The 12,595-nt window shown below is 53.5% G+C and overlaps 1 protein-coding gene across 1 annotated transcript; it reads left to right on the plus strand.

Annotated features, from left to right (window-relative positions):
• Positions 1–289: 289 nt before the first annotated feature.
• On the plus strand, positions 290–2,013 carry LOC136527878 (expansin-B3-like). Its single transcript, XM_066520738.1, has 4 exons — positions 290–686; positions 816–925; positions 1,049–1,233; positions 1,453–2,013. The coding sequence occupies exons 1-4, from the start codon at positions 347–349 to the stop codon at positions 1,772–1,774; spliced, it is 957 nt and encodes a 318-aa protein (XP_066376835.1). The 5' UTR covers positions 290–346; the 3' UTR covers positions 1,775–2,013.
• Positions 2,014–12,595: the final 10,582 nt, after the last annotated feature.

The following is a 12,595-nucleotide window of genomic DNA, read 5'->3' on the forward strand; positions in this document are numbered from 1 at the left end:
CGGCTATGCACGAATCTCCCGTTCCCAACACTGCATATATCAGACAAAGTGAAGGCGCGCTGTACATCTCTTATGCACAGGATTAACAATCCCCAAGAATCCCTCTCTCAAAAAAAAAAAAAAAAATCCCCAAGAATCAGAATCAGTGTATGAACCGGGCGTCCTAGCAACTCTCGATAATACACACCACACCGTGCGATAACTGCCAAAGAGGCCGTTGCTTTTTGAATAGTTCACTCGTGATCCGAACCCTCCGTTTCTCGCATGATTTGCTCCGTGTAGCCATGTGACCCCTACATACCAAAGGCCAAAGCACCACGCCGACGGGCGCAACGGCCGTTGATCGATGGCGATCGCCGCGGGCGCGGTAGCTGCCTTCCTTGGAGATTCTTTTCCGGTCTATAAATACCCCGGCACTGTGCTCCTTCCAGATCATCGAAAGGCAGATCTCCTCCTGTCAGCCAAAGAAGCTACCCCTTTTCGTGTAACTCTACTAGCAGCTATGGCGTCCTCCTCCAAGGTGCTCGCACTTGGTGCGCTCGTCTTCTCCCTCCTTGTCACGTATGGCTCGTGCGCTAGACCGGCGGTCAACTTTACCGCCTCCGACTTCACCGCCGATCCCAACTGGGAGGCGGCCAGAGCCACCTGGTACGGTGCGCCCACCGGCGCCGGCCCTGACGACGATGGTAAGTACGTGTAGACGACGTCGTTGCAAGGCGCAGGATCGCATCTTTTGCCTTTGTCATGTACTCTACTCTACTGCATGTCTGCATGTTGTGCTTTTGGCTTAACGCGCGGTATCCATTGATCTGCAGGTGGCGCCTGCGGGTTCAAGAACGTGAACCTGCCGCCGTTCTCCGCGATGACATCGTGCGGCAACCAGCCCCTGTTCAAGGACGGCAAGGGCTGCGGCTCCTGCTACCAGGTACGTAGCTAGATTAATTGGTCAGACGAAACTCCTTTAATTCGCTGCCTGCCCTGCCTTAATGGAAACGGAAAGCTCGAGCATGACTTTTGACTAACTCCGTTTTATTTTCTTTCCTACTAGATACGATGCCAAAAGCACCCTGCCTGCTCGGGCAACCCAGAGACGGTGATCATCACTGACATGAACTACTACCCTGTGGCCAAGTACCACTTCGACCTCAGCGGCACGGCGTTCGGCGCCATGGCCAAGCTCGGCCGCAACGACGAGCTCCGCCACGCCGGCATCATCGACATCCAGTTCAAGAGGTGGGTATCGCCGTATCGTCGTCATGCGCAGTTGCACATGCACTGCACGTTGTACAGAGCCACGAACCCACAATTTGCAGGCCCCACCTGAATGAACAGAATATAAGCTCGACCGTCCAGGTCCAGCTACTACACCTGTGCTGCTGCATGTGGAGCTCTTGTAGATTTTTAGGACTGTTGTCGGACTGGACTAGACTAAAGGAAACATGTCACATGCAGAGTGCCCTGTAACTACCCCGGGCAGAAGGTGACGTTCCACGTCGAAGAGGGCTCCAACCCCGTCTACTTCGCGGTGCTCGTCGAGTTCGAAGACGGCGACGGCGACGTGGTGCAGGTGGACCTCAAGGAGGCCAACTCCGGCTACTGGACGTCGATGCGCGAGTCCTGGGGATCCATCTGGAGGCTGGACGCCAACCATAGGCTGGAGGCGCCCTTCTCGCTGCGCATCACCAACGAGTCCGGCAGGAAGTTGGTGGCCAATCGGGTCATCCCAGCCAACTGGGCGGCCAACACCTATTACCGCTCCATCATTCAGTATTAGCTCTGCGACTGCGCTCTGATTCATTCGGTGTCATTGGCTTTCATCGGAACTGTTTGTAATTGTATCTTGGGTGCATAGGATTGCGGTGCCTTGACTAGCTAGTCGGTGAGCCGTCAAGATATTGACAGAGTAGGAGATGAGGAAGCAAGTTTGGATGTGCTTTCCCGCTCACTGTCAATACATGAATCAGTGTGATCAAGGTTATAAATTACTCCTATAAAGCAGCTTCTCAGTGGCATTCAGTACGTCCTGTTCCCATGTCCATGTTTATGTAGCACCGATTGGTTATATATTCAGCAGCTCAGGGGAATCTGATCTTAGACGTCCAAACCAGCAAAACTGAGTTGGTCATGTTTTTTTTTATAGTTCTCCCTCCACTCCTAAAACGATAATGATACGATCAGGGCGTTCGTCCGTCAGGGCGACTTGCCCCGCCCACGCATATTCACCGTCTCCATCGCGCCTCCTGCCCGGACTCACGCTGCCCGCCGTGGCTGCCTCCATCCGCATGCTGTGGCCAATGCCGAGGTCCGTGCTGACGAGGACCAAGCTCCGCGCCGGCGTTGAGCTCTGCATCGATGAGCCTCCGATCTATTCGCCCATGCAGCAAGTAGATGTTGTGCTGAAAGCATATGTTGCAACCGTATGTTTCATGTGTTTCAAATATATGTTGCAAGTGTTTCACCTAGGTGTTGTAAAAGTAGATTTTGGTATTGCATATATTTGCAATGGTTATACATGTATGTTGCAAATGTATTGTCGGGTTCATAAACCTGGGGTCCCTAATAGGCCCGCTTTCCAGCAAAAGCTCGGCCCAGCTGACGACATTACAAACGACGCGCAACTCTTGGGCCGGCCTAGATACCTAACGACAGGCCGGAAGAGTGATCCAGTCTCCGACCGGAAGGCCTGGCCAAGGAGGGGGCGACGCTCACTTCCGACTTCGACCCGCTTCTCTGACCGAAAGGCCTTGCAAAGGAGAGGGCGACGCTCGCTTCTGACTCTGACCCGCTTCTCCAACCGGGAATACACCGAACCTCTGGTTACGACTCTTCTCCGACCGGCGCGGTAGGAGCCGACTGGGAACGACCGGTCGGGGACGCCAGCTCGGTGAGGACCCAAGAAATCAGGCGGAGCAGATAAGGTAAGGCGCTCAAGTCAACCGCAATACCGAGGACCGTACCCTGCACACCTACGGGACAGTACCGTCAGGCCATACCAGAGGGGTACTTTGCGACCTTTCAGACATGTCAAAACACGAACAGTGTTGTGGGCGCCGACATTTGTCCTACAGTATGGTAGGCGCCGACATTCGCCATACCAGAAGAACACGATGGAGCCTACCACATACATCTGGGCGTCAACAGTATTATGGGCACCGACAAACTGTCTTGTACCCAACGGCATGGGCAACAAGACTAGGGCACACTCTCTCTCTCTCTCTCCTAAACTTGTAAGACCGTCCACTTCATCTATAAAAGGGGATGCGCTCTCTCCCAATAAAATGACGGTCATTCCGACTCTCTCTGCTAAGCTTTAGACATTCTAAGTGCTCGAACAGCTCCATGGCTTTAGAGCTCTAAAGCTACACAGAGTATGCATTCGAATACTTAGCGCACGTTAGAGCTCCCGTCACTCTTGGCCCTTCGGTCCAGAGTTCGATCGGACCTCTAACACCCCCATCTTATTCCCACTCGTTTATAACCCCACAGCAAACTTCGAGCACTTGGACTCAGGAATAAAGTCACCGACCGACTCAAACTAGACGTAGGGCACGTTGCCTGAATCAGTATAAACCCTGTGTCATTGAGTGCTAGGCCACATCCGATCACAACGTACGGCAAAACGACAAATATTTACTTGTTGGTCGCTTTTCGCACCTACAGTTGGTGCTGTCCGTGGGGAGGACGCCGTAGATTCATGCTTTAAGTCATCGGATGGCCCACCTTTCTGCCATCTTCGTCATGACGAGCTCAAGCGATATGACTCGCTTCGGCTCGCTGGAGTTTCCCACGCTCCCACCTGTTGGGATGTGGGTTCCTTCCGTCTTCAAGCCATCCTAGACCTTCCTCTTCGAAAGCCTAGACTTCGTCGCCGACCAGCTTGGCGTGCTTCACCTTCGCAAGGAGGCACCTATCCTGGTGCCCATTGGAGGAGGAGCGCCCTCCGTCGGCTCTGGGTCACCCGGTGACCTCAACGACGAGACACCTGTGCTTCGCTCCGAGCCCACGCTAGGCTCAAACCCCACTCTGAGTAACGTACATATTGTTCTTTACTCGCTATTTAATATCTTCCACCGACTCTCTGGAGGGACCCCGTTGACCCTACCATGACCACCATGCGATCGGTTCCCCTATGGCCTCGCATCCCCCGCGGACGCGTACACACGGGGGCTCTGAAAGATGCTGACGCTGCCCCCTCTCACATCCAAATTCATGGGGATGGTGGGCTATGCTCCCACCTCTTTCCATGACCTCATGAATGACAAGGTTGAAAGCGTCAGCTCCAGCGTCGGCGACGTGGCACCTAGCCACCCTTTGTCCCGGGAGTGCGCTATGGCGGACGCTCCAGGACAGCCGCCGGTGGTAGCGGAGTCTACATAGACTCACACCCCTCTGGACCCTCGTGCGGAGGCCCTTACACGTGCATAGGAGCAGGGCAAGGAGTTACGACAAAGGAGGCAGAGCCAGCCGGCGCGCTTGGTGCAGCACGCTACGCCACGCGTGTGTAACCCGACAAGTGACTCCCGAGGTCACGCTCGCTAGGTCCAGCGTAACATCATGGACGGAGGGAACGATCCCCACAGTTCGCTCGGGCTGGCCAGAACATCGCCGCTGCGGCGATGCTTCTGCGAGGACTTCCAGAGCCTGTCGACCCCCAGGAGCAGGCGATCCACCAGAACCTCCGGGCGCTTGTGGAAACCGCTACGTCCAACAGGCAGAGAGCTCCGTGTCACAACACTGACTCGCGGCCTCTCTCCCCACCGTAGGAATGGGGGCACACTAGTCAAACCGCTCCATCCGCTCACCACTATAGTTACCGAGAGTGGAACAGGAGGCCACAGCTGCACCATGGCCTAACCCGGCGCCCGCTCCACACCGTCCGCCTGTGCGCGAATGGCTCGGGCTGAACCGAGTCGCTCGCAGCGTCATCGACAATCAGTGTCAAGCCTGCGCATGATGATGATGTCCATCAAGGGCGGTGAGAGCAGGCGGCATGGGCCTCGACTGGACCATCGAGGGGAGCGGGGAAACACACCCCAGGCATGGTCACCGACTGGACGACCAGAGTCCCAGCCCAGACGGCCCGAGACCATAGGCCTTTGGCCGTTGCATCTAGAAAGCGCCATTCCCATATCGCTTCTGACCTCCTACCAACTTCGCCAAATACACTGGAGAAATGAATCCTGGTATATGGCTTGAAGACTTCCGGCTCGCCTACTGAGCCAGAGGAGTGGATGATGACCATTTCATCATTCAATACCTCCCCATATGTGTGGGGGAGCATGTTCGAGCATGGCTCGAATTCCTCCCGCCTGATAGCATCCATGATTGGGCGGATCTCAAGAGGATCTTCATTGGGAACTTCCAGGGGACGTATGTCCATCCTAGGAATTCCTAGGACCTCAAGAGCTGCTAGCAGGAGCCCAACGAGTCCCTGTGGCATTTACATCCGTAGGTTATCGAAATGATGCAACTCCCTTCCTGATGTTGTTGACGCGAACATCATCAGCGCGTTCCTCTTCGGGACAACCTGTGAGTCCTTGATCCATAAGCTCAGCTGTCTGAGGCCCTGGACCACCCGCGACCTGCTCGACGTCGCCACGAGCCATGGCTCTTGTGAGGAGGCGGTCGAAGTGGTCTTTAGTGGAGGCCGGGACAAGGGCAAGGCCAAGTGCGAGGACCAAGATGAGGGCCCCTCCACGCAAAGGGGCAAAAATAACAAGAAGGATCGGCGCTAACCGGCCAACTCCACTTTGGTCGCCACAGTTGATTGTGCGAGCAAGTAGCCCCAGCCGGGCCAAGCCGACCGGGCGCCTAATTATTGAAGAACAACAACGACAATGTTCTCACCAACACATGGAACATCGAACAGTTACGTCATTTCTTCCCCTAAAAATTCAGACTTACCGCTTTCTTTCATTCAACAATTTGCTCCTACAAGCACCCCAGCCCGAGCACTCTCGACCTAGGATGCTTGGGGGCTCCACGAGGGTGCGATACCATCTCTCTTGTTTACTATCATATAGTAAATACTTTTTACCTGAATGAAAGGGTAGTCCATTCCTTTAATTACCCTACGTAACTTTGTTTTAAACTCCTGACCGATCACACCCCGCCATGACCTACAGTTACGAGCAGCTGAACCTCACGGGCCATGCCCGGGTTCTTAAGGTTGCAGCCTACGGGTCGAACGGGCAGGTGCAAAAAAGAAAGGATAAAAAACAAAGCTATGCTAGGGTAAAACAAGGAACGGATGGGACAAGCTTCCCCTTATGAGTGATTCCATCACAAAACAGAATTGGAGTATTCACGAATATAAACAAACTGTTCACACGGGGGCTTCCCCATGAACTTAACTTTTACATATACTAACTACTTCTACTCTAAATTCTATTGTGGCCACCTAGCGTCATCGACTGACGGCTCGACCGATGAAGATAAGGGTTGCTCGCTCTCCGATGGGAAGATGTTCGGCTCGGCCGGAGGCGGGACGACGCTCGCTTCCGACCCGGTCTCCACTCTATCCATAGGTTGGATGATGTCTTCCTGGTGCATGCCTTTAGCCACGCTCGAATGGCGAACCTCCATTACCCACTGCACGGAGACTTGCTCGGCCACCATCTGTGCGTATGGCACCAAGCTCTCCCCGAGCGCATGGATGGCATCCGCGCTCCAGCCGTCGGTGTACCCTCTATAGATGGTGGCGAAGTCTAGGTCCGAGGGGTGTGTCGCCACTAAGGTCAGCACCCCCAACGTCTCATCAAACATCCTATCAAAGATGAGTGCCCGAACCTCGTTCGGGACCTCTGCTAGCTGGACGACGGGCGTGCTGGTGCTCGGTGCCGACCCGAACACCTCAAAAATGACCACCTAGGTGATGTTGTGGATCTTGTCGAGCTCCCCCTTGAGAGCATGTCACTCTTTGAGGGACTTGGCTAGTGCCTCCATGCTCCGACCGATCACCGCCTTTGCTGTCTCCAGCTCCCGCTCTAGAGAACCAATTTTTCTGCCCAGTTTTGGAAAAAAGCACGACAAGTTCATAAGCAAGGAAAAGGAAAAACCAAGACATCAACCAAAGGTGAAACAGATACATACCAAGGTGGGTGCCTTCAAGGATGGAGAGCCCTTCCTCTTGCTGGGTGACCTTATCGAGCAGTCGGGCGTTCAACTCCTCCACCCCAAGCACCTACCCCCAGAGCGCGAGCACTTCTCGATCAGCCTCCGATTGGGCCTTTTGCTCCATCCCTAGAGCCTCCAAGGACTTCTGGAGCACTGCCTTGGTCTCCACCAGATGGACCATCGCTGCGTCGAGTCCCCACTCGATAGCAGTCGCTCGTTCTGCCACGAGCAGTTTCGCCGCCCGTACTCTCGTCGCCTCGGTCGCCTGGTCTTGGGACTCACAGCGAACGAATTCTAGCTGGTGCTCAAGCTTGTCAACCCACCGTGACATCGCAGCTTCCCGCTCCATCCGACCATGTTCCTCCCAAAGGAAATAGGACTTGCGGATCGACGTCGCCCACCGATAGGATCTCCTGCGAGGAGAGACCAATTGTCTACCTGAGTCGATCGGATGGCTCAGGCGACTGCCGAGAGATAGGTAAGGGGCAATGGGATGCCCCCATGCGAGCTACGCTATCTCTACCTTGAATGATAGACACGGATCCCATTCGGACATATCCGATAAGAGCTCCTCAAACTATCACTCGAGGCATCAAGGTAGCTTTACCAAACCTTCTTACTTTCTTTTCTAATGCATGATAATTCATTCATCCTTTCTCATACATGCATTCATCCATTCATTCATTCATAAATTCATCCCATACATCCAAAGCAGTAGTTGCCTCATTCAACATGAGCAACGACCGACCGAGGTTCGAAGGCCAGCCCACAAAGGGCTCGAGGCCGCCCCATGTCAAACAGAGGTAGGGGAGAAAATGTAGATGAGCCCTAGCGGCCCTCGCTCGATATGCTTAGAAGTAGATAGGGTCATCTCGACCTTCTCGTTCGATCCTAACCTTGAGCCATGCCCACAGAATCTCCATCGAGGGGAGGCCAACGGGCCACCTGAGTCGGTCTCTAGAATAACCCAGGCATCTACCGGGAGGCGGGTTAAGGAGTAGTGGAATGCCACATGAGGGCTATGTCGACCCCGTTATGAATGTCAGATTTGGATTCCACTCGAACGTGCCCATTAGTGAGCTCACCGAGCGCGTCACTCGAGCCATCGAGGCAAACGACGTTAGCTCAGCCCCTCCGGTTGCGGAAACCACGGACGGGGTAATGCATGGAACTAGACCAACCCCTACCGAACCTAATGGGGCTCAGGGGCTCCAGTCGCCCGACGCCGACTTGGGAAATCAACCGACCGCATAGGTCATAGGCGGGACAAAACACGGTCGAACACCCCAAACGGCAGAAACACAGGAGTCTACGGCCCTAGGAAAGAGTACCAAGATACTTAGCCTCCAACTGACTCACTAGTTAGATGCAAGCTCGAGGGCTACACCCACTGGGTGCACTCGTGCGCACCCGCTGGCAAAACAAAAAATCCCCCAGACAATTCTACCCGAATCGCCTAGGGGCTCGAGGGATCCTATCGGGTTCATAAACCCAGGGTCCCTAATGGGCCCGCTTCCTAGCAAAAGCTCGGCCCAGCAGATGACATTACAACCGACGCGCAACTCCTAGGCCGGCCTAGATACCTAACAACATGCCGGAAGAGCAATCCAGTCTTCGACCAGAAGGCCTGCCCAAGGAGGGGGCGACGCTCGCTTCTGACTCGGACCCGCTTCTCCAACTGGAAGGCCTTGTCAAGGAGGGGGCGACGCTCGCTTCCGACTTCGACCCGCTTCTCTGACCAGGAATACACCAAACCTCTACTTATGGCTCTTCTTTGACCGACATGGTCGGAGCCGACTAGGAATGACCGGCCGGGGACGTCCACTCGGTGAGGACCCAATAAATCAGGCGGAGCAGATAAGGTAAGGCGCTCAAGTCAACCGTAATACCGAGGACCGTACCCTACACACTTGTAGGACAGTACCACCATGCCATGCCAGAGGGGTACTTTGCGACCTTTTAGACATGTCAGAACACAAATAGTGTTGTGGGCACTGATATTTGTCCTACAGTATGATAGGCGCCAACATTCGCCATACCAGAAGAACACGATGGAGCCTACCACATACATCTGGGCGTCAATAGTATTATGGGCGCTAACAAACTGTCTTGTACCCGACGACATGGGCAACAAGACTAGGGCACACTCTCTCTCTCTCTCCTAAACTTGTAAGACCATCCCATTCATCTATAAAAGGGGATGCGCTCTCTCCCAACAAAAGGACGACCATTCTAACTCTCTCTGCTAAGCTTTAGACATTCTAAGTGCTCGAACAGCTCCCTGGCTTTAGAGCTCTAAAGCTACATAGATCATTTGTTTGAATACTTAGCGCACGTTGGAGCTCCCATCACTCTTGGCCCTTCGGTCTATAGTCTGATCGGATCTCTAACACCCCCATCTTATTCCCACTCGTTTGTAACCCCACAGCAAACTTCGAGCACCTGGGCTCAGGAATAAAGTCACCGGCTGACTCAAACTGGATGTAGGACACGTTGCCTAAACCAGTATAAACCTTGTGTCATTGAGTGCTAGGCCACATCCGATCACAACGTACGGCAAAACAACAAATATTTACTTGTTGGTCACTTTTTGCACCGACATGTATGTTCCAAATATTTCATCCGTTTCAGACGTATGTTGCAAGCCTATGTTCTAAATGTTTTAGCTATTTCGCACATGTTTCAAGCGTATGTTGCATATGTTTTAATGACTACAAAAATATGTTTCAAGTGTATACTACATAAGTTGCAACGGTAGGACCGATGTTGCAGAGGAGATGAGAAGTTAGGACAAGAGCGGAGCATGGTGGAGGATGATGCACGACGGGGGATGACGCCACGGTGGGGGAAGGGGTAGATAGGGATAGGCATGAGGTGGGCGATGAGGGCGCGGCGGAGACAGAACACCATGGGCTAACGCGGGCGTAGTCGGGATGGGATGCGAGCATGGGATGGGTGTGGGGCGAGGGTGCTATGTCTGGATGTGGGCATTGGCGCATGATGGGATGCGGACGCAGGCATGGGATAGGGATAAGGGCATAGCCACAGGAGCTAAGCCCAGATGCTAGCTCTCCACTCCTAAAAAGATATAAATTTCACTCCACAAAAGTCAAACAATCCTAACTTTCACTGGGTTTACTAAAAAGGTTTCCTTATTTAATATATTTTATAAATTAATCAATATATATGTCGGGTTCATAAACCTGGGGTCCCCAATGGGCCGCTTCCTAGCAAAAACTCGGCCCAGCAGACGGCGTAGCGACAACGCGTGCCTTCCGGGCCGACCCAGATACCTAATGATAGGCCGGGAGAACGATCCGGTCCCTGACCAGAAGGCCTGCCCAAGGTGGGGACATAGTCTGACTTTGACCTCCTTTTTCGACCAGGGATATGCTGGACCTCTGCTCGTAGCTCTTCCCCAACCAACATAGTCGGGGCTGACTGGGAACGACCGACCGCGGATGCCCGCCCGGTGAGGGTCCAGGGATAAGGTGGAGCAGATAAGGTAATGCGCTCAAGTCAAACCACAATACCAAGGTCTGTACCCTGCCATACCCTATACTCCTATAGGACAGTGCCACCAAGCCTTGCCAGGTAGGCACTATGCAACCTTCTAGGCGTGTCAGAACCCAAACAGTATTGTAGGCGCCGACATTTGCCATACTAGGCGAACACGGTAGAGCCTGCCACATGCATCTGGACATAAACAATATTGTGGGCATCGATGACCGTCTCGTACCCGACAGCATGGGCAACAAGACTAGGTAGCACATGTATATATTCTCTCTCTTTCTCTAACTTGTAAGAGCCCATTCCCTTTGACTATAAAAGGGGATGAGCTCTCTCCTAAAAGGGATCTGTCTATTCTGACTCTGGCTCTCTAGCTCTCCTCAAAAAAGAGAACTCGAATAGCTCAATAGCTCTAGAACTCTAAAGGTACACAGAGCATACGCTCCAATACTTAGCGCACGTTAGAGTCCCCGTCACTCTTAGCCCCTCAGTTCAGAGTTCGACCGGGCCTTTAACATGCCCTTCTTATTCCTACTCGTTTGTAACCCCACAGCAAACTTTGAGCACATGGGCTCAGAAATAAAGTCATCAACCAACTGAAACTGGACGTAGGGCACGTTGCCTGAACCAGTATAAATCCTGTGTCATTGAGTGCTATGCCACATCCGATCACAACGGACGACAAAACTACAAATATTTACTTGTTGGTCACTTTTCGCACCGACAGTTGCCACCGTCCGTGGGGAAGACGCTATACATTCATGCTTTTGGTCATCGGATGGCCCACCTTTCCACCATCTTCATCATGGCGGGCTCGAGCGATATGATTTGCTTTGGCTCGCTAGAATTCCCTATGCTCCCACCTATTGGGATGTGGGTTCCTCTGATCTTTGTGCCACTCTAGACCTTCCTCTTTGAGAGTCTGGACTTTGTCGCTGACCGGCTCAGCATACTCTGCCTCCGTGTGGAGGTGCTCGTCCTGGCGTCCACTATAGGAGGAATGCCCTCCACCGGCCTCGGGCCACCCAACGACCTCAACATCGAAACCCTTGCGCTTCACCTCAAGCCCATGCTGGGCTCAAACTCCACGGTGAGTAATGTATATGTTGTTCTTTACTCATTATTTAACACCTTCCACTGACTCTCTGGAGGAACCCCGTTGTCCCCACAGTGACCGTCGTGCGATCGGTTCCCCTACGGCTTCGTGTCCCCTGGGGACACGCACACGAGGGGGCTTTGAAGGATGCTAACACCGCCCCCTCTTACATCCGAATTCATGGGGATGGCGGGATACGCTCCCGCCTCCTTTCATGACCTCATAGATGACGAGGTGAAAGCGATAGCATCCATGATAGGGCGAATCTCAAGAGGGTCTTCTTCAGAAATTTCTAGGGGACATATGTCCGTCCTAGGAATTACTAGGACCTCAAGAGTTGCCAGAAGGATCCCAACGAGTCCCTATGGGATTACATCTATAGATTCTCAAAATGGTGCAACTCCCTTCCTGATGTCATTGACACGGACGTCATCAGCGCGTTCCTCTCTAGGACAACCTATGAGTCCTTGATCCACAAGCTCGACTGTCTGAAGCCCCATACCACCCGTGACCTGCTCAACATCACCACGAACCACGCCTCTGGTGAGGATGCGGTCAGGGCGGTCTTTAGCAGCAGTCGGGACAAGGGCAAGGGCAAGCGTGAGGACCAAGGCGAGGGACCCTCCACGCAAAGGGGCAAGAACAACAAGAAGGATCGGCGCCAACCAGCCAACCTAGCTTTGGTCACCGCAGCCAATCATGTGGGCAAGCATCCCTAGTAGGGCTAGCCTGAGCACTTCGACAAGCTCATGGATAGTCCATACACCAACCACGCCTACCCCGTCAAACATCTCTACAAGGACTGCCAGCTCCTCAAGCGCTTTCTGCGATAGGTCGACAAGCTGAAGGAAGGGAAGGGCAAGGAGGAGGAGG

The sequence above is a fragment of the Miscanthus floridulus genome, chromosome 2 (assembly GCF_019320115.1).
Source record: "Miscanthus floridulus cultivar M001 chromosome 2, ASM1932011v1, whole genome shotgun sequence".
In the NCBI taxonomy this organism is placed as follows: domain Eukaryota; kingdom Viridiplantae; phylum Streptophyta; class Magnoliopsida; order Poales; family Poaceae; genus Miscanthus; species Miscanthus floridulus.